Below are 26413 nucleotides of genomic sequence, written 5' to 3'. Positions count from 1 at the left end.
GAGTGGCCCATCCAGAGCCCGATCAGACATCTCTGGAGAGACCTGAAAATAGCTGTGCAGCAAAGTTCCCATCCAACCTGACAGAGCTTGAGAGGATCTACAGATAAGAATGGGAGAAACTCTCCAAATACAGATGTGCCAAGCTTGTAGCGTCATACCCAAGAAGACCTGAGTCTGGAATCGCTGGCAAAGGTACTGAGTAAATGGTCTGAAAACGTACGTAAATGTGATGTTTTTAAAAATCTTTAATACATTTGCAAACATTTCTAAAAACCTGTTTTTGAGGAGGAAATACAACAATTTAATAAATGTTTTGAATAAGGCTGTAATGTAACAAAATGTGTTAAAAGTGAAGGGATCTGAGTACTTTCTGAATGCCCTGTATGCAGTCACATTTTCAGCGGCTGATGGAGCGCACGTTGTGCTGGCGGACTGCACATGTTACAGGTTTGATATTGAAAGATAGTTTGTGTATTTGCAGTTGACCCTGAAAACTTGTCCCACAGATTGCAAAGCATTCACAAAAACACCAAACATCTCTCTTCCTCCCCACATCAATAGAATAGTAGTGTAGCGTGTTTACACTAACTATTCAGTTGTGAGCTTTGCCTTACTAAGTGCTTATAAATATTGAATGGCTAAATGGGAAATGTTAACATTTGTCCAATTGCCTTGTTGGCCCAATGAAATATTAATCGCCAAGAAAAGCTTTTGTTTTACCACAACAGTGAGAAAAGGTAAACCTGAAATGAATAACACTTTTTGTATTCCTTTGTAGATGTTGAGCTTCTTTGATCCTTCTTGACCCCATTTTCCATGTCTGTCAGGGATGATACATACAGCACGCCCTGCATTGTGGGCCAGTCAATTAAACACGTAGAGTTTCTAAAAGGAGGCATCTCAGATCTACAGTGGCAGAAGACGTCAATTCCAGGACAATTCAACTGATTTAAATGAATGTCCTCTACTTCTTGGATGCTGGATTTCAGCTATTCACTGTAATCTGTTGAGTTCGCTGGGTCAGAGATGGAGTTCATCTGTTAGTCCAAAACCATACCAAAGTGGAGCTTGAGAGCAACAAGTCTCTCCTTCTCCTCCTCTCTACCACTAGCAGCTCCAGAGAGGCACAGTTTAACTCCCTCCTCACGTGACGCTGTTCCTACAGAGCAGGGTGCTGCTCCTGCCAACACACTGGAACCCCCAGATTACTATGCCTGGTACGTTATCAACCTGCAGATCCAACTATCCATGGATTTTCACATTTGACTCAAACACACCCTACAATTCAACCCAAATGAACTCCAACTGTCAGTCAAATTGAGAGGGACAAAATTCTCCATGATAAATATGCCTTTAATTAGAAAATATTACAAAATGATGCCTGTACACAGATCAGTAGACTCAGTCACTCCTTTTTACGACTCGTCCTGTGGGACTTTGGTTGAGGGCACCAACATGATGTAGAGGCCAGAGCTGGAAAGAGAGAAAAACACCAAAACAAACAAAGGAGAAGGAGAAGACAGAAGACGTTGGGTTAAAAGGGTACTAGGGCTCTCATAAAAGAAGAACAAACAACATTTATCCATTACATAATGTGTTTATCATGACTATTCCAACATCCTCACTTCCTGGATACGCTTGGTAACGTGGATTTAAATGATGTATGCGACTTCATAAAACTGTCGTCAGGTCTCGTCATTGGGCCCCCAGTGGACGGCTGCTGTCCAGTCAAACGGACAGAAGGTTGTCTGACCTGTTTCCAGGGTCATGGTTGCTATGACATCCCAGTGACATGACAACACAGCAGAATGGACAGCTAGACAATAGGTTGCCCAGGCCTTGGTCTACGAGACAGATCTGTCTTGAACTTCCAACTTGTTTGAGTGTTTGCATTTACTCAACTTGCCACAGAATGGGGAATAAGGAATATTTTGAATCCAGTCAAAGCAACAGTAAACCTACAATCAATTTCAGTGCAATTTCATATTTCACAATGGCCATGGGCAAAGTCAAAAGGAGGCTGTGATATCAGAAACGTGGCACAGATTTCTCTCTATACAGACCAGAGCATTCTACTAACTCTTTATACAGACCATTATACTAACTCTTTACACAGACTATTATACTAACTCTCTATACAGACCAGACCATTATACTAACTCTTTACACAGACCAGAGCATTATACTAACTCTTTACACAGACCAGAGCATTATACTAACTCTTTACACAGACCATTATACTAACTCTTTACACAGACCAGAGCATTATACTAACTCTTTATACAGACCATTATACTAACTCTTTACACAGACTATTATACTAACTCTTTATACAGACCAGAGCATTATACTAACTCTTTATACAGACCAGAGCATTATACTAACTCTTTATACAGACCATTATACTAACTCTCTATACAGACCAGAGCATTATACTAACTCTTTACACAGACCAGAGCATTATACTAACACTTTACACAGACCAGAGCATTATACTAACTCTTTATACAGACCATTCTACTAACTCTTTACACAGACCAGAGCATTATACTAACTCTTTACACAGACCAGAGCATTATACTAACTCTTTACACAGACCAGAGCATTATACTAACTCTTTACACAGACCAGAGCATTCTACTAACTCTTTATACAGACCATTCTACTAACTCTTTACACAGACCAGAGCATTATACTAACTCTTTACACAGACCATTATACTAACTCTTTACACAGACCAGAGCATTATACTAACTCTTTATACAGACCATTATACTAACTCTTTACACAGACTATTATACTAACTCTTTATACAGACCAGAGCATTATACTAACTCTTTATACAGACCATTCTACTAACTCTCTATACAGACCAGACCATTATACTAACTCTTTACACAGACCAGAGCATTATACTAACTCTTTATACAGACCATTATACTAACTCTTTACACAGACCATTCTACTAACTCTTTACACAGACCATTCTACTAACTCTTTACACAGACCATTCTACTAACTCTTTACACAGACCAGAGCATTATACTAACTCTTTACACAGACCAGAACATTCTACTAACTCTTTACACAGACCAGAGCATTCTACTAACTCTTTACACAGACCAGAGCATTATACTAACTCTTTATACAGACCAGAGCATTCTACCAAATCTTTACACAGACCAGAGCATTCTACTAACTTTACACAGACCAGACCATTAAACTAACTCTTTATACAGACCAGACCAAACCATTAAACTAACTCTTTACACAGACCTGAACATTCTACTAACTTTACACAGACCAGCCCATTCTACTAACTCTTTATACAGATCAGCCCATTCTACTAACTCTTTATACAGATCATTCTACTAACTCGTTATACAGATCATTCTACTAACTCTTTATACAGATCATTCTACTAACTCTTTATACAGACCAGAGCATTCTACTAACTAACTCTAAAGGTTCAAATGAATGTGAGATGGGTCCGGTGATGTTCCCCTCCTTACCTTTAAGCAGACACGGCCTCGAATCAGGGCATAGGGAACTGGGCCGTAGCTCCTGGAGTCTGTGGAATTCCTAAGATTATCCCCTTCCAGCCACACGTGCCCTTTAGGAACCTAGACACACCCCCGCGGCAAGACACACACCCACGGCAAAAGACACACCCACAGCAAGACACACACCCACGGCAAGACACAAACCCACGGCAAAAGACACACCCACAGCAAGACACACACCCACAGCAAGACACACACCCACAGCAAGACACACACCCACAGCAAGACACACACCCACAGCAAGACACACACCCACAGCAAGACACACACCCACAGCAAGACACACACCCACAGCAAGACACACACCCACAGCAAGACACACACCCACAGCAAGACACACACACACAGCAAGACACACACACACACAGCAAGACACACACACACAGCAAGACACACACACACAGCAAGACACACACACACAGCAAGACACACACCCACAGCAAGACACACACCCACGGGATGACATGGGAAAAAACACAACGATAGAAAATATTGAATTTGTTCCATGACGACTGCAACAGCCAGTTATACTGTAAACACCACCATTCCCTGACCTGGCTTTTAAACTTTGTTTACATGAAGGAGTGAGACAATACAGCGCCAGCACCCTCCACCCACCATTATGTAAAGCCCAACTGAACATCCCCCCCCCTACCTTCCCTCACCCCAACTTAACGTCAACCCCTGGTCTGTCCTCCTTTAGCCCCGGACGGTCATAGGAGCAAGGGGTCATGTGTAACGGGGGGCAGGGTCAGGGGGATTTAGTGGGACTTCAAAAGGGGCCATTAGGCTGTTGGCTGAGATCTAACCCCCTCTTACCAAGGGAGATATAGAGGGGAGAGAGAGCGGGGCCAGGGCTGAAGATTTTCAGTCAAAATCGTCCACTGGTCTCCACTAGTGAGGCCCGAGCTGCCAGTGGGGTGGCCAATCGGAGCGAGCGCTAATCCACAGTGACACCAATTATGATTCATCTCATCACTTTACTAGAGTAATCTTGTCAAGGCCCTAATTAAGTTCCTCATCCCTCCTATATGTGAAGACAGGATGAACAACACATTATATTGTCATAATGGGCATCACAATCTGCAACTATGTTTGTGTTGCCTAACTTTTTAATGAACAAAGTCTTGGGGAGAAAAGGAGAGGGAGATGAAATCAGATGAGAACATTATCAGAGGGTGGGGGGAGACGCAACCACTGATGTCTTGATTCCAATTGTGCGCGTCCATCGTATCGCAATCGTCCCAACATCCAACATTCATTATGCAGTATTAACCTATGCATTGTGTTGCGTTTCATATTCCATAGATGAGCTGACACTAATCGTGATGCAGTGACATATTGACCTAACACGGGGTAAACAACTCGGCCCCCGAGAACAACGACGACACAAACCAATGTCATTAAAGGAGTCATCTGAGAAGCATATGTCAGCCTGCTGCATTCCCACCATTACCCCTCAGTAGCATGGCAACATATGGCTGCTCCCAAGCACACGGGGACCAGAGAGGAACGCCGGCGCAAATTTGTCATCTGCTGGACCATAAGCCCCTGCTATGCTCCAGCCTCAGCCTCCATCTCAGACTGACTCACTGCCTTTGTCCTGCTCAGAAAGGTCAGGGGTGTGATCTCATCAACACGACCCTGTCGGTAGGCACGCTCATCTATGTTTTAGGAGACACAAAAGGGGCGGCTGCTTAAACACAGGTTCAGACTACTTCTGGGTTCAAGTCTCCATAGAAACACATGACAATGTCGTTACTGAAAGTGCTTTTTAGGCTAGCAGAAGGTCTAATCTGAGTCCATTACACTGCCTCAGAGTTTAGCAAACACTAGGTAGGATACATTAGTGGTGGTCAAAGCTTAGGGCCCACGGAGTGAAGGAACTACCTAACTAATCCAACATCAAGGTATAGGTCCACTCTATTCAGGATCGAGACTCCATTCTGTCCACTACTAACAAGGTCAATCAATTTAGATCGATCTGCTGAGGGTCAATCAAGAGTGATCAACAAATACACAGACACACAAACACCAACGCTCTGATTGATTCGGAGCATCAAACTAATGACCCTGTAGAGAACATTCCACACGGAGTCTCTAGCCACAGACAGGCCATCGCAAAGTTACTCCTCTGAGATCTATAGTCAGATGTATTTACCACTAAAGAACTGGTAATTCATTGGTTATTGTTAAAAGGCCTGTTAAAGTTGCTCTACCATGTATGGCTCAGTTGGTAGAACATGGTGCTGGCACAGCCAGGGTTGTGGGTTCGATTCCCTGGGACACCCATATGTTAAAATGTATGAATGCATGACTGTAAACCGCTTTGGATAAAAGCATCTGCTAAATGACATATTATTATTCCAGTATATTATGATGTGGTGAAAGACTGAGGGTTCACACATCACCTTGCAGGTGAACACATGTCAGAAACGTACACTTTATTCTGACTGAGATGGTGTAAAGAGAGGCCAGACTCTATCATTTGTAGAAACGGATGACCCTGGCGTTCTCCTCTTGAACCCTAACTTAACCAGAGGGAAGAACTAACCTCTGCTTTCATTTTACCTGCACCGGATGTTCAAATGGATCTGGTTACTACATAGGGGTGTGATACTGGAGGTATTGGAACGAGGTAGACATGTTCAAATGGATCTTTTTAGTACCTAGGGGTATGATACTGGAGGTATTGGAACGAGGTAGACATGTTCAAATGGATCTGGTTACTACATAGGGGTATGATACTGGAGGTATTGGAACGAGGTAGACATGTTCAAATGGATCTGGTTAGTACATAGGGGTATGATACTGGAGGTATTGGAACGAGGTAGACATGTTCAAATGGATCTGGTTATTACATAGGGGTATGATACTGGAGGTATTGGAACGAGGTAGACATGTTCAAATGGATCTGGTTATTACATAGGGGTATGATACTGGAGGTATTGGAACGAGGTAGACATGTTCAAATGGATCTGGTTAGTACCTAGGGGTATGATACTGGAGGTATTGGAACGAGGTAGACATGTTCAAATGGATCTGGTTAGTACCTAGGGGTATGATACTGGAGGTATTGGAACGAGGTAGACATGTTCAAATGGATCTGGTTAGTACCTAGGGGTTTGATACTGGAGGTATTGGAACGAGGTAGACATGTTCAAATAGATCTGGTTATTACATAGGGGTATGATACTGGAGGTATTGGAACGAGGTAGACATGTTCAAATGGATCTGGTTATTACATAGGGGTATGATACTGGAGGTATTGGAACGAGGTAGACATGTTCAAATTCTGTCCCCAGTCATAGTTGGTGGAACTCTTCTTCTCTGATTAAACACCTGCAAGCTCACCGCAGGCCATCTTAACCACAGCAGTCTCTGAAAACTAATTTATGGATCACACACCAGTGTTGAGTGAAGGTAGAGAGGATGTCAAGGATAAGCACCTGCATGATTGACAGGCAGAGAAGCAAACACTCCTCATGAACTGTTTACCTACTTCTCCATGACACTAAGCCCCGAGTCTGACATGCCCTCTCCCAACTCCCTACACTGAGTCACCAGAACAGAATGAGAGCGCTCAGCCAAACCATAATCAACAGACATTGTTACTTTCCACAACACACTTCCAGCCAGCCCAGTCATCCAGTCAGACTGTGTGCCCAGCTAGGGTTTAGGGTTGAGTGGCGTATCTCAGCTCAACCTGGCGGCTGTGTTGTGATGGGACTCAGAGGGAGTGATGGAACCTGTTCTGTGGTTGGGTGGTTGAGTGGTTGAAGGGGTGGGGGCGAGGCTGTGTGTACCTGTCAGAGACGTGTCAAGCTGAGCTCACCTGGATAGTGAAGTCTGCCGTTCAACAGCCTGGTCAGGCCTCACCCTGCTTCGCTCATTAAGGTAACATGATTGAGGTAGTGCTGTTTAAGGCCTCACCCTGCTTCGCTCATTAAGGTAACATGATTGCGGTAGTGCTGTTTAAGGCCTCACCCTGCTTCGCTCATTAAGGTAACATGATTGAGGTAGTGCTGTTTAAGGCCTCACCCTGCTTCGCTCATTAAGGTAACATGATTGTGGTAGTGCTGTTTAAGGCCTCACCCTGCTTCGCTCATTAAGGTAACATGATTGAGGTAGTGCTGTTTAAGGCCTCACCCTGCTTCGCTCATTAAGATAACATGATTGAGGTAGTGCTGTTTAAGGCCTCACCCTGCTCTGATCATTAGACTAATATCATTGAGGTACAGTGTTTTGTCCTACATGGAGGGAATAGCTTTAGACTCTGAAGGCTCTCTCTCCCCCTCTGTCTCTCTCAAAGACACCCACCATCATATCATGGATCAAATGTCTTTGTTGTGACAATGCAGCAGACATACTGTAGGAAAGACTCCTAAGAGGTGACAAGCCAATTTGTCCATCTCCTCAACATCAATGTGGGAGGAAAGAACCTGCCAGCCTGTCAGAAGAAAGAGGAGGTGAGGACAGGCTCTCGTATAGCACACAAACAAAAACATGGATGGTGGGATGCCTTATGTCACACAAGGCTTCTATTTCATTAACACCACAACCAACTGTGTTGACAGACATTTTGGTGTGTGTTTTGACGGGGCAAACCCTACAGAGACTGGTCTGGTCTTATTCATTGTTGACCTATGTCTTGCACTGAGACACATTTCACTGAGACACGTACCGATCTGCCATCTTAATTTGACCAGTTTCTCACGGCAGGGAAATAATCCTGCAGTAAACAGGAAATGTGGATATTATGTGGATTAAATTGAATGGATATGTTTGTAGGGGTTGATACATTTTACATAAGGGTAAATCAAGTCTGATATTTTAAAGTGTGAATAACAAACATTAGAATACGTTTTAAAACTTGAATACACAACATGCATTTTCTGCACCAACAGGGTGATCCAATTAAGAGAGTACATCTGTAGGCTGAGACCTTTGACCAAGACATGTGTAGAAACCTGTTCTGCAGTAACCTGTTCACTATAGCTTTACTGCCTGTGTGTAGAGATGAAACCTGTTCTGCAGTAACCTGTTCACTATAGCTTTACTGCCTGTGTGTAGAGATGAAACCTGTTCTGCAGTAACCTGTTCACTATAGCTTTACTGCCTGTGTGTAGAGATGAAACCTGTTCTGCAGTAACCTGTTCACTATAGCTTTACTGCCTGTGTGTAGAGATGAAACCTGTTCTGCAGTAACCTGTTCACTATAGCTTTACTGCCTGTGTGTAGAGATGAAACCTGTTCCCAGAGGAAAATTTGTTTCTTTCATTTCCTGGATGACACCAGCACATCCTGTGTGTGGTTACATTCACCTATACGTCCACTGTTCATGTGAGAGTGTGTACACACACACACACACACACACACACACACAACACAAACACCTCAGCCCACCCATCAACCTGTCCACTCGGTTGGCACTAACTCTAACAGGCTTCAGAGAGATTGGCAGGCTGAGCGGTGGCTGAGGGCGGCGTGGTTGGGGAGAGCAGTAATAACAATGATATGACAGTGGTTCCAACACAACCACGGCTCTGAGGAAATGCAGTCGCTGTCAAAGGATGATATTTGGACTGACGACACAAGATGGATGTGCCTGGTCTGGAATCTAAACACCCAGAACACACTGGGATTGAGTTGAAGACACAGGGGTTTGGCTACTTATGAAGATGATTGACTGAAATGAGAGACTATCTGAAACACAACATGAAGTGGCTTGACAAGGCTTAATCGTTCATCCAGAATGTATTGCTTTACTGGCTCATTTCATGCCCTCGTCAAAGTCTTCTCCAGGTCGTTGTTGTAAATGTGCTCTCAATACTCTTACCTGGTAAACTAAAGGTAGAATACTTTACGTGTGGCTGAGAGTCCTGGGACATGACTGTTGATGAATACTTTACGTGTGGCTGAGAGTCCTGGGGCATGACTGTTGATGAATACTTTACGTGTGGCTGAGAGTCCTGGGACATGACTGTTGATGAATACTTTACATGTGGCTGAGAGTCCTGGGGCATGACTGTTGATGAATACTTTACGTGTGGCTGAGAGTCCTGGGACATGACTGTTGATGAATACTTTACGTGTGGCTGAGAGTCCTGGGGCATGACTGTTGATGAATACTTTACGTGTGGCTGAGAGTCCTGGGACATGACTGTTGATGAATACTTTACGTGTGGCTGAGAGTCCTGGGGCATGACTGTTGATGAATACTTTACGTGTGGCTGAGAGTCCTGGGACATGACTGTTGATGAATACTTTACGTGTGGCTGAGAGTCCTGGGGCATGAATGTTGATGAATACTTTACGTGTGGCTGAGAGTCCTGGGACATGACTGTTGATGAATACTTTACGTGTGGCTGAGAGTCCTGGGACATGACTGTTGATGAATACTTTACGTGTGGCTGAGAGTCCTGGGACATGACTGTTGATGAATACTTTACGTGTGGCTGAGAGTCCTGGGACATGACTGTTGATGAATACTTTACATGTGGCTGAGAGTCCTGGGACATGACTGTTGATGAATACTTTACGTGTGGCTGAGAGTCCTGGGACATGACTATTGATGAATACTTTACGTGTGGCTGAGAGTCCTGGGGCATGACTGTTGATGAATACTTTACGTGTGGCTGAGAGTCCTGGGGCATGACTGTTGATGAATACTTTACGTGTGGCTGAGAGTCCTGGGACATGACTGTTGATGAATACTTTACGTGTGGCTGAGAGTCCTGGGGCATGACTGTTGATGAATACTTTGTGTGGCTGAGAGTCCTGGGACATGACTGTTGATGAATACTTTGCGTGTGGCTGAGAGTCCTGGGACATGACTGTTGATGAATACTTTACGTGTGGCTGAGAGTCCTTGGGCATGACTGTTGATGAATACTTTACGTGTGGCTGAGAGTCCTGGGGCATGAATGTTGATGAATACTTTACGTGTGGCTGAGAGTCCTGGGGCATGACTGTTGATGAATACTTTACGTGTGGCTGAGAGTCCTGGGACATGACTGTTGATGAATACTTTACGTGTGGCTGAGAGTCCTGGGGCATGACTGTTGATGAATACTTTACGTGTGGCTGAGAGTCCTGGGACATGACTGTTGATGAATACTTTACATGTGGCTGAGAGTCCTGGGGCATGACTGTTGATGAATACTTTACGTGTGGCTGAGAGTCCTGGGACATGACTGTTGATGAATACTTTACGTGTGGCTGAGAGTCCTGGGGCATGACTGTTGATGAATACTTACGTATTGGTGGGTCTTGAAGACATCTGAGGGGCCACTGGTGCAGACTTTGTCTCCCTCCAAACCGATGACTCTTTTACAGATGTTCATATGTGGATCAAATGGACTCTTAGCGATGACTATATCACCACTGCAGACAGAGAAGACAGGATCCATGGGGTGTGATGTCATTCACAGATATCAGGGAGAACATCAAGGGGTTACGGTGCAAAAAGACACCACTCAGGGTAAACTACGCTTTACTTTACCAACTTTGAGAATTTCAAGTTGAAAACTAAAACTTACTTCTCGATTCTGCAGAGATGGCGACTCAACCGTTCTGAGAAGACAATGTCGTGGCTTGTGATGGTGGGCTCCATAGAAGGACCAGAGCACTGTGGGTAAATTCACAGACATTGAAGTTGTTACTCTGGAATTCACAGACCATGGCCACAGAGAGAAAAGTGTCCTACAAACCGCAACAAACTCTCCGATGTACTCAAAGGCACAGTGGGCGACGCAGCCATACTGGATGGTGTATCCCACGAAGCCCAGGGTCTTCCCCAGCGCACTGCGGAACATCTCACCACCTACACAAACACAACACTCATCATTACAGCGCTTCATTCAGCGGACAGACAGGTGAGGGTTGAGCTGTCACAGCAGCTAGTCTATTAGCAGCTCTAAGAGTAGTGTGCAGTGCAGACGAGTGTCACACTCCCTGGTGTTTCATTCTCAGGGGCTCTACAGCCATGTTGACACCACAGAACCAGCCTAACCTTTGACCCTGTGTGAGATTGTGCGTCCCCTGCAAGGTGTCGATTGGTCAAACATACCAGCCTAGCAGCTTCATACAAGCATCAGTCCCTAACACTTCATCAGCCATGTTGACCAGGGTCTACAGTACAGCTTCATACCAGCATCAGTCCCTAACACTTCATCAGCCATGTTGACCAGGGTCTACAGTACAGCTTCATACCAGCATCAGTCCCTAACACTGCCCTCCCTGCATCAGCCATGTTGACCAGGGTCTACAGTACAGCTTCATACCAGCATCAGTCCCTATCACTGCATCAGCCATGCTGACCAGGGTCTACAGTACAGCTTCATACTAGGATCAGTCCCTAACACTGCCATCCCTGCATCAGCCATGTTGACCAGGGTCTTCAGTACAGCTTCATACTAGCATCAGTCCCTAACACTGCCATCCCTGCATCAGCCATGCTGACCAGGGTCTTCAGGACAGCTTCATACTAGCATCAGTCCCTAACACTGCCATCCCTGCATCAGCCATGTTGACCAGGGTCTTCAGTACAGCTTCATACTAGCATCAGTCCCTAACACTGGCCTCCCTGCATCAGCCATGTTGACCAGGGTCTACAGTACAGCTTCATACTAGCATCAGTCCCTATCACTGAATCAGCCATGCTGACCAGGGTCTACAGTACCGCTTCATACCAGCATCAGTCCCTATCACTGCATCAGCCATGTTGACCAGGGTCTACAGTACAGCTTCATACCAGCATCAGTCCCTAACACTGCCCTCCCTGCATCAGCCATGTTGACCAGGGTCTACAGTACAGCTTCATACCAGCATCAGTCCCTATCACTGCATCAACCATGCTGACCAGGGTCTACAGTACAGCTTCATACCAGCATCAGTCCCTGTCACTGCATCAGCAATGTTGACCAGGGTCTACAGTACAGCTTCATACTAGCATCAGTCCCTATCACTGCATTAGCCATGTTGACCAGGGTCTACAGTACAGCTTCATACCAGCATCAGTCCCTATCACTGCATCAGCCATGTTGACCAGGGTCTACAGTACAGCTTCATACCAGCATCAGTCCCTATCACTGCATTAGCCATGTTGACCAGGGTCTACAGTACAGCTTCATACCAGCATCAGTCCCTATCACTGCATCAGCCATGTTGACCAGGGTCTACAGTACAGCTTCATACCAGCATCAGTCCCTATCACTGCATCAGCCATGTTGACCAGGGTCTTCAGGACAGTTATCCAGTTCTGTGGGAGCCATGGAAATGGAACGCATAGTCTTTGTTGACTGCCACACACACCACACCACACCACACCACACCCACACACACAGAGATAACAGTGTGTCGTCTGAACAAACACCGCAGCACCACTCAGGGTATTGACTTTTACTCAGAACGCAACCTGCCGGATGGGGAGCGAGTGACTCAATCTTTACACACACGCAAAAAAAACTGAAATACCCTTTTTTCCCAACGTAAGGGACATTTCAAAGGAAACAACAACTGCATGATCAAAGGTATGGTAGAGATAATACATCTAATGTTTCCCCGATCCAGCCCTGGTGAGAATGACTTCCACATACCGTTCAACTGTCTGGGGTCACTAAGAAATGTCCTTGTTTTTGAAAGAAAAACACGTTTTTTTCTATGCTGAAAAGCACAGATACTCAACTAGTCTAAAGGCCAGTTTTATTGCTTCTTTAATCAGAACAACAGTTTTTAGCTGTGCTAACAATTGCAAAAATGGTTTTCTAATGATCAATTAGCCTTTTAAAATGATAAACTTGGATTAGCTAACACAACATGCTATTGGAACACAGGAGTGATGGTTGCTGATAATGGGCCTCTGTACGCCTGGGTAGATATTCCATTTAAAAAAATCTGCCGTTTCCAGCTACAATAGTCATTTACAGCATTAACAATGTCTACACTGCATTTCTGATCAATTTGATGTTATTTTTAATGGACAAAAAAAAAAGCTTTTCTTTCAAAAACAAGGACATTTCTTAGTGACCCCAAACTTTTGAACGGTAGTGTTCATCCTGATGGAGGGATTACAAAGTAGGCTACACAGACAGTAGACTATGTGTTCTGGGGAGGGTTTAGAGGTGTATGTGTTCTGGGGAGGGATTAGAGGTGTATGTGTTCTGGGGAGGGTTTAGAGGTGCATGTGTTCTGGGGAGGGTTTAGAGGTGTATGTGTTCTGGGGAGGGTTTAGAGGTGTATGTGTTCTGGGGAGGGTTTAGATGTGTATGTGTTCTGGGGAGGGTTTAGAGGTGTATGTGTTCTGGGGAGGGTTTAGAGGTGTATGTGTTCTGGGGAGGGTTTAGATGTGTATGTGTTCTGGGGAGGGTTTAGAGGTGTATGTGTTCTGGGGAGGGTTTAGAGGTGTATGTGTTCTGGGGAGGGTTTAGAGGTGTAGGTGTTCTGGGGAGGGTTTAGAGGTCTAGGTGTTCTGGGGAGGGTTTAGAGGTGTAGGTGTTCTGGGGAGGGTTTAGAGGTGTAGGTGTTCTGGGGAGGGTTTAGAGGTGTATGTGTTCTGGGGAGGGTTTAGAGGTGTATGTGTTCTGGGGAGGGTTTAGAGGTGTATGTGTTCTGGGGAGGGTTTAGAGGTGTATGTGTTCTGGGGAGGGTTTAGAGGTGTATGTGTTCTGGGGAGGGTTTAGATGTGTATGTGTTCTGGGGAGGGTTTAGAGGTGTATGTGTTCTGGGGAGGGTTTAGAGGTGTATGTGTTCTGGGGAGGGTTTAGATGTGTATGTGTTCTGGGGAGGGTTTAGAGGTGTATGTGTTCTGGGGAGGGTTTAGAGGTGTATGTGTTCTGGGGAGGGTTTAGAGGTGTATGTGTTCTGGGGAGGGTTTAGAGGTGTATGTGTTCTGGGGAGGGTTTAGAGGTGTATGTGTTCTGGGGAGGGTTTAGAGGTGTATGTGTTCTGGGGGGGGTTTAGAGGTGTATGTGTTCTGGGGAGGGATTAGAGGTGTATGTGTTCTGGGGAGGGTTTAGAGGTGTATGTGTTCTGGGGAGGGTTTAGAGGTGTATGTGTTCTGGGGAGGGATTAGAGGTGTAGGTGTTCTGGGGAGGGTTTAGAGGTGTAGGTGTTCTGGGGAGGGTTTAGAGGTGTATGTGTTCTGGGGAGGGTTTAGAGGTGTATGTGTTCTGGGGAGGGTTTAGAGGTGTATGTGTTCTGGGGAGGGTTTAGAGGTGTATGTGTTCTGGGGAGGGTTTAGAGGTGTATGTGTTCTGGGGAGGGTTTAGAGGTGTATGTGTTCTGGGGAGGGTTTAGAGGTGTATGTGTTCTGGGGAGGGTTTAGAGGTGTATGTGTTCTGGGGAGGGTTTAGAGGTGTATGTGTTCTGGGGAGGGTTTAGAGGTGTATGTGTTCTGGGGAGGGTTTAGAGGTGCATGTGTTCTGGGGAGGGTTTAGAGGTGCATGTGTTCTGGGGAGGGTTTAGAGGTGCATGTGTTCTGGGGAGGGTTTAGAGGTGCATGTGTTCTGGGGAGGGTTTAGAGGTGTATGTGTTCTGGGGAGGGTTTAGAGGTGTATGTGTTCTGGGGAGGGTTTAGAGGTGTATGTGTTCTGGGGAGGGTTTAGAGGTGTATGTGTTCTGGGGAGGGTTTAGAGGTGTATGTGTTCTGGGGAGGGTTTAGAGGTGTATGTGTTCTGGGGAGGGTTTAGAGGTGTATGTGTTCTGGGGAGGGTTTAGAGGTGCATGTGTTCTGGGGAGGGTTTAGAGGTGCATGTGTTCTGGGGAGGGTTTAGAGGTGAATGTGTTCTGGGGAGGGTTTAGAGGTGCATGTGTTCTGGGGAGGGTTTAGAGGTGCATGTGTTCTGGGGAGGGTTTAGAGGTGCATGTGTTCTGGGGAGGGTTTAGAGGTGCATGTGTTCTGGGGAGGGTTTAGAGGTGTATGTGTTCTGGGGAGGGATTAGAGGTGTATGTGTTCTGGGGAGGGTTTAGAGGTGCATGTGTTCTGGGGAGGGTTTAGAGGTGCATGTGTTCTGGGGAGGGTTTAGAGGTGCATGTGTTCTGGGGAGGGTTTAGAGGTGCATGTGTTCTGGGGAGGGTTTAGAGGTGCATGTGTTCTGGGGAGGGTTTAGAGGTGCATGTGTTCTGGGGAGGGTTTAGAGGTGCATGTGTTCTGGGGAGGGTTTAGAGGTGCATGTGTTCTGGGGAGGGTTTAGAGGTGCATGTGTTCTGGGGAGGGATTAGAGGTGTATGTGTTCTGGGGAGGGATTAGAGGTGTATGTGTTCTGGGGAGGGATTAGAGGTGTATGTGTTCTGGGGAGGGTTTAGAGGTGTATGTGTTCTGGGGAGGGATTAGAGGTGTATGTGTTCTGGGGAGGGTTTAGAGGTGTATGTGTTCTGGGGAGGGTTTAGAGGTGTAGGTGTTCTGGGGAGGGTTTAGAGGTGTATGTGTTCTGGGGAGGGTTTAGAGGTGTATGTGTTCTGGGGAGGGTTTAGAGGTGTATGTGTTCTGGGGAGGGTTTAGATGTGTAGGTGTTCTGGGGAGGGTTTAGAGGTGTATGTGTTCTGGGGAGGGTTTAGAGGTGTATGTGTTCTGGGGAGGGTTTAGAGGTGTAGGTGTTCTGGGGAGGGTTTAGAGGTGTAGGCTACATTATAGATCATATCACACCTGGCTATATTCAGACACCATGATTTTGGCTTAGGACTCTGTCCTGCAAGACCACCACAGGGTAATGAATTCCTCTCTTTCTCTCTATTCACCCCTCTTTCTCTCCATGTCTCACATCCCACCAATAACATTATTAACCAAAGCTAGCAGAGCGGAAACCAAAGCCCTAAATCCTCAGAGCTCTGGGAATGACTTCCCAAAGACGGACATGGATTAGACCCCCGCGTCCTGTAGCCCGTCCCCCACAATCCCCAGGTCCCCAACAGACCGAGTGTCAGGTGGCTCTCCCTGCGCCCGCGAAAGGCGTTAACCCTAATCCCATTACCCCTCTGTCCCTTTCAACACACACGATACTCTTCTCCCACCTCTCACCCAAAATACAAACTGAATCCATATCCTGTTGCTGATATTGCTCCACCTTTCATGCCTACTGCATATACCCTGCCTCTATCCCTACATCCTACTGTATATACCCCTGCCTCTATCGCTACATCCTACTGCATATACCCCTGCCTCTATCGCTACATCCTACTGCACATACCCCTGCCTCTATCGCTACATCCTACTGCATATACCCCTGCCTCTATCGCTACATCCTACTGCACATACCCCTGCCTCTATCGCTACATCCTACTGCATATACCCCTGCCTCTATCCCTACATCCTACTGTATATACCCCTGCCTCTATCCCTACATCCTACTGTATATACCCCTGCCTCTATCGCTACATCCTACTGCACATACCCCTGCCTCTATCGCTACATCCTACTGTATATACCCCTGCCTCTATCCCTACATCCTACTGCATATACCCCTGCCTCTATCGCTACATCCTACTGTATATACCCCTGCCTCTATCCCTACATCCTACTGCATATACCCCTGCCTCTATCGCTACATCCTACTGTATATACCCCTGCCTCTATCGCTACATCCTACTGTATATACCCCTGCCTCTATCCCTACATCCTACTGCATATACCCCTGCCTCTATCGCTACATCCTACTGTATATACCCCTGCCTCTATCGCTACATCCTACTGTATATACCCCTGCCTCTATCCCTACATCCTACTGCATATACCCCTGCCTCTATCGCTACATCCTACTGCATATACCCCTGCCTCTATCGCTACATCCTACTGTATATACCCCTGCCTCTATCCCTACATCCTACTGCATATACCCCTGCCTCTATCGCTACATCCTACTGTATATACCACTGCCTCTATCCCTACATCCTACTGCATATACCCCTGCCTCTATCCCTACTAGAGGTCGACCGGATTAATCGGAATGGCCGATTTCAAGTTTTCATAACAATCGGAAATCGGTATTTTTGGGCGCCCGATTTGCTGATTTATTTTTTATATATATTTTTTATACCTTTATTTAACTAGGCAAGTCACTTAAGAACACATTCTTATTTTCAATAACGGCCTAGGAACGGTGGGTTAACTGCCTTGTTCAGGGGCAGAATGACAGATTTTCACCTTGTCAGTTCAGGGGGACCCAATCTCGCAACCTTACAGTTAACTAGTCCAACGCAATAACGACCCGCCTCTCTCTCGTTGCACTCCACAAGGAGACTGCCTGTTACGCGAATGCAGTAAGCCAAGGTAAATTGCTAGCTAGCATTAAACTTATCTTTATAAAAAACAATAAATCACGAGTTAACGACACATGGTTGATGATATTACTAGATATTATCTAGCGTGTCCTGCGTTGCATATAATCTGACTGAGCATACAAGCATCTAAGTATCTGACTGAGCGGTGGTAGGCAGAAGCAGGCGCATAAACATTCATTCAAACAGCACTTTAGTGCGTTTTGCCAGCAGCTCTTCGTTGTGCGTTGACTTCAAGCCTATCAACTCCCGAGATGAGGCTTGTGTAACCGAAGTGAAATGGCTAGCTAGTTAGCGCGCACTAATAGTGTTTCAAACGTCACGCCCCCTGAGCCTTCTAGTAGTTGTTCCCCTTGCTCTGCATAGCTAACGCTGCTTCGATGGTGGCTGTTGTTGTTGTGTTGCTGGTTCGAGCCCAGGGAGGAGCGAGGAGAGGGACAGAAGCTATACTGTTAGCCTGGCAATACTAAAGTGCCTATAAGAACATCCAATAGTCAAAGGTTAAGGAAATACAAATGGTATGAGGGAAATAGTCCTATAATTCCTATAATAACTACAACCTAAAACTTCTTACCTGGGAATATTGAAGAGGAACCACCAGCTTTCATATGTTCTCATGTTCTGAGCAAGGAACTGAAACGTTAGCTTTCTTACATAGCACATATTGCACTTTTACTTTCTTCTCCAACACTTTGTTTTTGCATTATTTAATAAACCAAATTAAACATGTTTCATTATTTACTTGAGGCTAAGTATATATTTTTTTATGTATTTTATTAAGTTAAAATAAGTGTTCATTCAGTATTGTTGTGATTGTCATTTACTACAAATAAATAACAATAAATGAAAAATTGGCCGATTAATCGGTATCGGCTTTTTTGGTCCTCCAATAATCGGTATCTGTGTTGAAAAATCATAATCAGTCGACCTTTAATCCCTACATCCTACTGCATATACCCCTGCCTCTATCCCTACATCCTACTGCATATACCCCTGCCTCTATCCCTACATCCTACTGCATATACCCCTGCCTCTATCCCTACATCCTACTGCATATACCCCTGCCTCTATCCCTACATCCTGCTCATATACCCCTGCCTCTATCCCTACATCCTACTGCATATACCCCTGCCTCTATCCCTACATCCTGCTACATATACCCCTGCCTCTATCCCTACATCTTACTGCATATACCCCTGTTGCATATACCCCTGCCTCTATCCCTACATCCTACTGCATATACCCCTGCCTCTATCCCTACTGCATATACCCCTGCCTCTATCCCTACATCCTAATGCATATACCCCTGCCTCTATCCCTACATCCTACTGCATATACCACTGCTTCTATCCCTATATCCTACTGCATATACCCCTGCCTCTATCCCTACATCCTACTGTATATACCCCTGCCTCTATCCCTACATCCTGCTGCATATACCCCGGCCTCTATCCCTACATCCTACTGCATATACCCCTGCCTCTATCCCTACATCCTACTGCATATACCCCTGCCTCTATCCCTACATCCTACTGCATATACCACTGCCTACATCCTGGTCACCACTACATCGCTACATCCTGGTCATGTTTCAACCCTCCACCCTGCCATGTTTTTGCCTCTACACTAGGAGTCCTGGAATAATCTGTGGTGAATGTGTGTGATTGTCTCTCAATGTGTGTCACTGTGAAGATATGATCTTATTGGAGGAAAGAGAAAAAGGGTCTGACAAACAGCAGTGAACCCAGTTTGTGTGCACTTCTCTGATCATAGCAGCCCCCTGGTCCTACAGGTCAGTCCAGTCCTACTTGGGACCTAGAGTAGAACTGAATCCCACAGGTCAGTCCAGTCCTACTAGGGACCTAGAGTAGAACTGAATCCCACAGGTCAGTCCAGTCCTACTTGGGACCTAGAGTAGAACTGAATCCCACAGGTCAGTCGAGTCCTACTAGGGACCCAGAGTAGAACTGAATCCCACAGGTCAGTCGAGTCCTACTAGGAACCTAGAGTAGAACTGAATCCCACAGGTCAGTCCAGTCCTACTAGGAACCTAGAGTAGAACTGAGTCCTACAGGTCAGTCAAGTCCTACTAGGAACCTAGAGTAGAACTGAATCCCACAGGTCAGTCCAGTCCTACTAGGAACCTAGAGTAGAAGTGAATCCCACAGGTCAGTCCAGTCCTACTAGGGACCCAGAGTAGAAGTGGATCCCACAGGTCAGTCCAGTCCTACTAGGGACCTAGAGTAGAACTGAATCCCACCAAAACAGACTAAATCAAGGGCCTGTACAGAGGGTTCTCTGAACACCTATCATGGAGTATCAAGGATCAGAGAACATTTAGGACTATCACAACCACTCAACATCACACAGCCATATCCCCCAAACCAGTGTACAATCCCCTATATCCTTCATTATCTCTCCATTTCATCCCTCCATTCCGGTGTGCATTCATCATAGGTAGGGATTAGGGTCTTAACATAATAAGATCACACGGCCAGTGACTGATATCAAGAGAGAGGCCACATGCAGCCACCTGGTTTTATCTGGCAGTCTCGGTCACCCATGGGGTGTGTGTGTTACATTACACAAGGAACTCAAATTGGGGATTGAGAATGAGTTGGGACACACCACCAGAGACATCTGATAGGATCTCTACCACCGATCCCCCTTGCTGTGGGTCTAGGACAAACCCCACTAGGCTATCTCCTCCATAATACCCTGCCTGCGTCTTTGGGGTAGCTGTTGACATTCAGCTGGACATTAAACACCAAGTCTCTGTCTGTTAATCCAGGATTACACAGAAAATATGTTCCTGGAAAAACAAAGAGTGGTAGCAGCATCTGAGTGGAACCATCTGTGTCAGCTGGACTCCTACACTCACATGGCTCCCAGAGCCGCCGGCCTCCTACAGGCTCACAGAGCAGCCGCCCTCCGACAGTCACCCGCCGCCCTCCGACAGTCACCCGCCGCCCTCCGACAGTCACCCGCCGCCCTCCGACAGTCACAGGCCCTCAGAGCCGCCGGCCTCCTACAGTCACAGGCCCTCAGAGCCGCCGGCCTACTACAGTCACCCGCCCCCAGAGCCGCCGGCCTCCTACAGTCACCCGCCGGCCTCCTACAGTCACCCGCCGGCCTCCTACAGTCACCCGCCCCCAGAGCCGCCGGCCTCCTACAGTCACCCGCCGGCCTCCTACAGTCACCCGCCGGCCTCCTACAGTCACCCGCCCCCAGAGCCGCCGGCCTCCTACAGTCACCCGCCGGCCTCCTACAGTCACCCGCCGGCCTCCTACAGTCACCCGCCGGCCTCCTACAGTCACCAGCCGGCATCCTACAGTCACCCGCCGGCCTCCTACAGTCACCCGCCGGCATCCTACAGTCACCCGCCGGCATCCTACAGTCACCCGCCGGCATCCTACAGTCACCCGCCGGCATCCTACAGTCACAAGGCTCCCAGCGACAGCGGGCGCGCAACTACAGGGGATCCCAAATCCACCAGTCAATAGAAAAGCCCCGTTGGGTGTCTTTTACCTCTATGATCACTGACTGGGGGACAACATTCAGACAATAGTTCAGGATTCACAAGCAGCAGAATTTACATACAACTTAATTAAATTTGTCAACTGTATGACTGGATACAAGAGTCAACATGGAGCACAGTGTGACACTAAAAACAATCATACAACCAAAACTAGGCCTAAATAGACCAAGGCCTATATGGTCATTACCAGTCAGTAAGAAGGGGGCTTCTAACAGAGGGAATATGGATATCAGAACCAGCCGGCTTTTAGCAGATGGTCTTCTGCAGAGCGACTTACAGTAGTGAGTACATAATACATTTTCCTACTGGTCCCCCATGGGAATCGAACCCACAACCCTGTCGTTGCAAGCGCTATGCTCTACCAACTGATCCACAAGGGACTGCAGTAGGCTCCTCCTTGGAATCACCGCCCCTGGTCTCCAAAAGTTGTTTTATGTAAAAGTCTGTAATGTCTATGTTAATGTTTTAAATGTATGTCAATTGTAAAGTATTTTTGTATGTAATGTATTTTCGTTAGTCCTATGTGTCAGACCCCAGGAAGACTAGCTGTCTCTAATGGGGATCTAATCAAATCAGAGAAAAAGGCTTCACTCTACGAAGGCAGTCATTATCAAACATGACCAGTCTATTAGGAGCACAAAGGGAGTCCCAATTCAAACAGTCTACAAGGCCCTTGCTCTCTTTACAAGCCAACATTAGGAAAACATGGGCTGAAAGAGGGCCGGGCCACTGGAGGGCTAAGAGGCTTACAGACCCCATGTCAGAGATGGTGCTTCTCCCTGTGGACCCCAGATGGGGAGGGAATGAATCCCACCTCTGATGTCCCCTCTCTGGGCAGCAGAAGGCAGTGGAAGGGTGGGTGCTAAAGCTCGATTTGATCTTAATGTGAGTTTTAAAGGGGGACTGACCAGGGATCTGTGTGCAACTATCAGCACAATCAGAGCTAATCCTACTGTTTTAGAAACAGACACCTGTCTGGGACCGAGAGTGACAGATGCAAAACAAATCACAAGTCACAGCCTTACAATGTAGCCATCTAGCCCCCCTCTCCCCTGCTCCTGAACACAGAGATGATTGAACAGACTGATCTCCACATTGCTCTTTTCATTGTTGCTAGCAGCAACCCAGCCGCCAAACAGCTGAGCAGGGTGCCTATTTGAGGAGTCAGAGGCTTAGAGCCAGCAATCAATGGGTCAGCCCAGAGCAAATAACAGTCTAGCGATATGAATACGACTGCTTTGAATTGAAACGGACGTGTCTGGGGCTGCTGGGCCCATGTCCCCATACAATGACACGGAATAGAATACTAGTGACTAATCTTTATTGTATTGGCCACTGGCTGGTGTGTGCGGTGCTCGGCCGGTGTTGAGAGAGTGGACTGATCTTATCAGGGTCTTGTATTGCTTTCACAATTAGGTCAGTGTTCATGCCAATGACTCAGACACCTCAACAGACCCCCCCCTCGCCACCAGCTAACGTCCCCCCCCACCCATCATGTCAGAAGAATAGGTCTATGCGTATCAGGCCATATTGTGAGCCTGACATGTACTGTATTTATAGACGTATGATTTACAATATAGCCTAAACATTCACTAATATAGAACTAGTCATTATAAATGATTCACTCGGCAGCTGTTGAAAATTCAAAGAAAGCCAAAAATATAGACATTTTGAAAAAATTGCTTTTGGAAAAAAGTACAAAAATACCATGGCCTGAAGAAAAACCCAAAGCCCCACTAATTGTCCATGTACCCTAAGAACATGACTTTCCTTTCATCGCTACTCAAACAAACATGGAGTACATTGATGGAGATCTGACTTCCCCTCGTCACAGCCATTCTATTCCCTCTCCCAGTGACACACAGCTAGCGCTATAGCGGAATAAGACTGGAGAAACCAGAACAATATACAGCGGAAGAGGCTGACATGTTATGACTGCCTGCATTATATGGCCCAATCAGATACACTGATGGATAAAACTGATATAATATAAATAATACACAGGGACGGATGACATTCAAAAAGGAGGGAAGGAGATGTTGTTTTAGAAATACTGGCAGTCATGTTGATACTACTGCCACACATTGACCTGTAAGGCCACATACAGTAGGCCACATACAGTAGGCCACATACAGTAGGCCACATACAGTAGGCCACATACAGTAGGCCACATACAGTAGGCCACATACAGTAGGCCCCGGGGTTAAATTGGGAATTTAGACGTGGTGGAATTATTCACTTCAAAATGGGTTGATTTATGCCTCCCGAGTGGAGCAGCGGTCTAAGGCAATGCATTGCAGTACTAGAGGCGTCACTACAGACACGGGTTTGATTCCGGGCTGTATCACAACCGACCGTGATCAGGAGTCCCATAGGGCGGCGCACACTTTGGCCAGTGTCGTCCGGATTAGGGGAGGGTTTAGCCGGAGGGGGGCTTTACTTGGCTTATCGCGCTCTAGCGACTCCTTATGGCGGGCCGGGTGCCTGCAGGCTGACCTCGGTAGTCAGTTGAACTGTGTTTCCTCCGACACATTGGTGCGGCTGGCGGGCGGGTGTTAGGAAGCGCAGTTTGGCAGGTCATGTTTCGGAGGACACATGGCTCAACCTTGGCCTCCCGAGCCCGGTGGGGAGTTGCAGCGATGAGACAAGATAGAAAGGGGATTAAAAAAATAAATAATAATAATAAGGGTTGACTTTCCCACTGACATTGTCCTCTCCTACAATTCAATAGTGATGAAACTTGACACTATATCCTAACCCCTGGTAATACCCTTATTATTATACATTAAACAGTCAATTATTTTATCGTTTTCATTTTTAGATGTCTCTTAGATCCAGCCTACCTCTTGTGGGTCTTGCACAATGCCCTGTGTTGTCAGTAGAAGGCCTGGCTATATTCCCCGGGTCTCCTGTCAGCCCATGTTTACCTCAAAGCGCTGTCACAACAACAGGACTGCCTCTGCTAAGAGCATTTTGTAAAGTGAGCAGTTGGGCCATCACTTCTAGTCTAGAGCATAACAGCATCCTTACTGAGCTGTAAGTCACTCTCATCTTAACCCACCACACATACAGCTCCCTATGAGAGGCATGCCTCTTCTCTTGCAGTGCTCATAGAGCGCTCTGGAGTAGGATGAAGTTTCCCACAGACACTGGTCGAAAGTTTTACGGTTTCCCTCATAATGGGTATGGTTACGATTTGGGAAGGTTAACTGATCCCAGATCGGTGTCTAAGGACAAATTCTACCAGGAGCTACTGTACCTCTGTTTTATAGTATTGGGTCTGTGTGACAGGGAATGTTAGCTGAGACTCAGTCTATATTCCCTCTGCAAGGGGTCAGACCCTAACCTGAGATGACTGGAGTCACAGTATGAGAGAGACAGAGGTTAACAAAGACTAGTCTCCTTCATCAGACTGTCCAACAGCTCCTTGTTTTGACAACACTGAGTCTAATTAGGAAATCAGCCCGAGAGACAAAGACAAAGGCTAATCTGAAGACTAATGTTACAATCCCCAAAACTTCAGTTCAAACTGTGGCCGAATGGAAACATATAGCCACTCCTCCCAACCCCACCCCCGTCATGCTAGATTTAACCCCTTCCACCCACCCCACACCTGCTCAGCAAATTAGTGTCTTGTCACAGGCATGATTTTTTATGTCATGTAGAATAGGAAATTGTGTCAGTTCTACACATTAGGCTGCATTTATATGTGTAGACATTGCACCCCACTAATTAAGTCCTGGCATCGCCATGGGTCTGCCCCAAGGTCACATGACCAGAAACGTATCTCATTTTCTGGCTGATGTGGCCCTCTGCTTGCTGCCTACTACAGTATCTTTAAGTAGTAAAGTGGTTGTGAACATGATAAACATAATGTCCAATAGTTCAAATAATCACTTTAAGATTAATAAATTGCGGTATAAGGAAGGTTGTGATGTTACACATGCATGCATTTAACTTCATGTAATTTTAGGTTATTGACCAAATGGCTGTCCAGGCATCAGTGAGGGTCAACTTGCAAAGGTTGAGAAAAGAAAAAAATAGAAAACTTTACTAGCTTATGTATCACAAAATACTAGTTGGCATGAGGTCTGAAAGGGGGGACTTTTGGTTTGAGGCTTTGAGCAGCCTCTTTGAAATATAGCCAAGATGAAAGATTGATGAAAGATGACAAAAGGTATTCTTTCTGATGATTAGAACAACATGATTGCACCATGCACTTGGCTGATTTCATAACAGATATGATAAAACATACATCTAAATCTTTGTTAGGCTGGATCAGGATTCTCCAACACTGTTCCCGGAGAGCTACCCTCCTGCAGGTTTTTGTTTCAACCCCAGTTGCAACTAACCTGGTTTATTAAGCAGCCAAATATTAGAATCAGCTGGCTAAATTAGGGTTGGAGCGAAAACCTACAGGACGGAGTTCTCCCGAAACAGGGATGGTGAGCCCTGGGCTATATGCAATATTTATGCAAATCAAATATTATAGATCTATAAAAGCCTACGTTTGAAGGTCATAGTCTGCTACTTTCTAGTCTCGAATAGTCTACATGTGTGTCATTTGAAAGCTAAGTGTCTATCCACATTGCAGACCGATGACCGTATTCCAAAGAATACAAATGGGCTGGCAGGCTGGGATATTGTTTTTCAAATACATTAGTGTAACCCTAATCTAAAGATAAACAAAGCTGTAATCGTTTTGTAAGGTTGAAGACTGGGCAAAACAAAGGCAACTCACAAACAGAACCCCATCTGCATGTTCAAGTTTCCTAACCATCAGTTTGTTGTAAATCAGAGTTATGTCTTTATTTCACAGAATCACAGCTTCCTATTCAGCAAAATACGTTCACTAAATAGTAATAGACATTTAAAACATGTATTTGTCTTCTTGGATAATCAACTCACCGCTATCCAGCGCCGACAGCTACGGAAGCTGCCCTCACACAGACACGCTACCTAACAACTGCTTCTGTGATTGGTAGCGACTGAGCAATCCCAGCTCTGATTGGGTTGATGTAATTCAAAACATCAACAT

General features: G+C 46.0%; 1 protein-coding gene across 1 annotated transcript; it reads right to left on the bottom strand.

The window, feature by feature from the left end:
- Positions 1-1332: 1332 nt before the first annotated feature.
- immp1l (inner mitochondrial membrane peptidase subunit 1) lies at positions 1333-26369 on the bottom strand. The gene is made up of 6 exons (XM_064988182.1): positions 26284-26369; positions 11276-11388; positions 11105-11193; positions 10823-10949; positions 3513-3623; positions 1333-1473 (listed from the first exon to the last, which is right to left on the bottom strand). Exons 2-6 carry the CDS (start codon positions 11378-11380, stop codon positions 1402-1404), a joined length of 504 nt encoding a protein of 167 aa, XP_064844254.1. The 5' UTR covers positions 11381-11388; positions 26284-26369; the 3' UTR covers positions 1333-1401.
- Positions 26370-26413: the final 44 nt, after the last annotated feature.

This window comes from Oncorhynchus masou, chromosome 2 (genome assembly GCF_036934945.1).
Source record: "Oncorhynchus masou masou isolate Uvic2021 chromosome 2, UVic_Omas_1.1, whole genome shotgun sequence".
In the NCBI taxonomy this organism is placed as follows: Eukaryota; Metazoa; Chordata; class Actinopteri; order Salmoniformes; family Salmonidae; genus Oncorhynchus; species Oncorhynchus masou.
The sequence above is the reverse complement of the archived record's forward strand: the minus strand, read 5'-3'. Positions and strand labels throughout refer to the sequence as shown.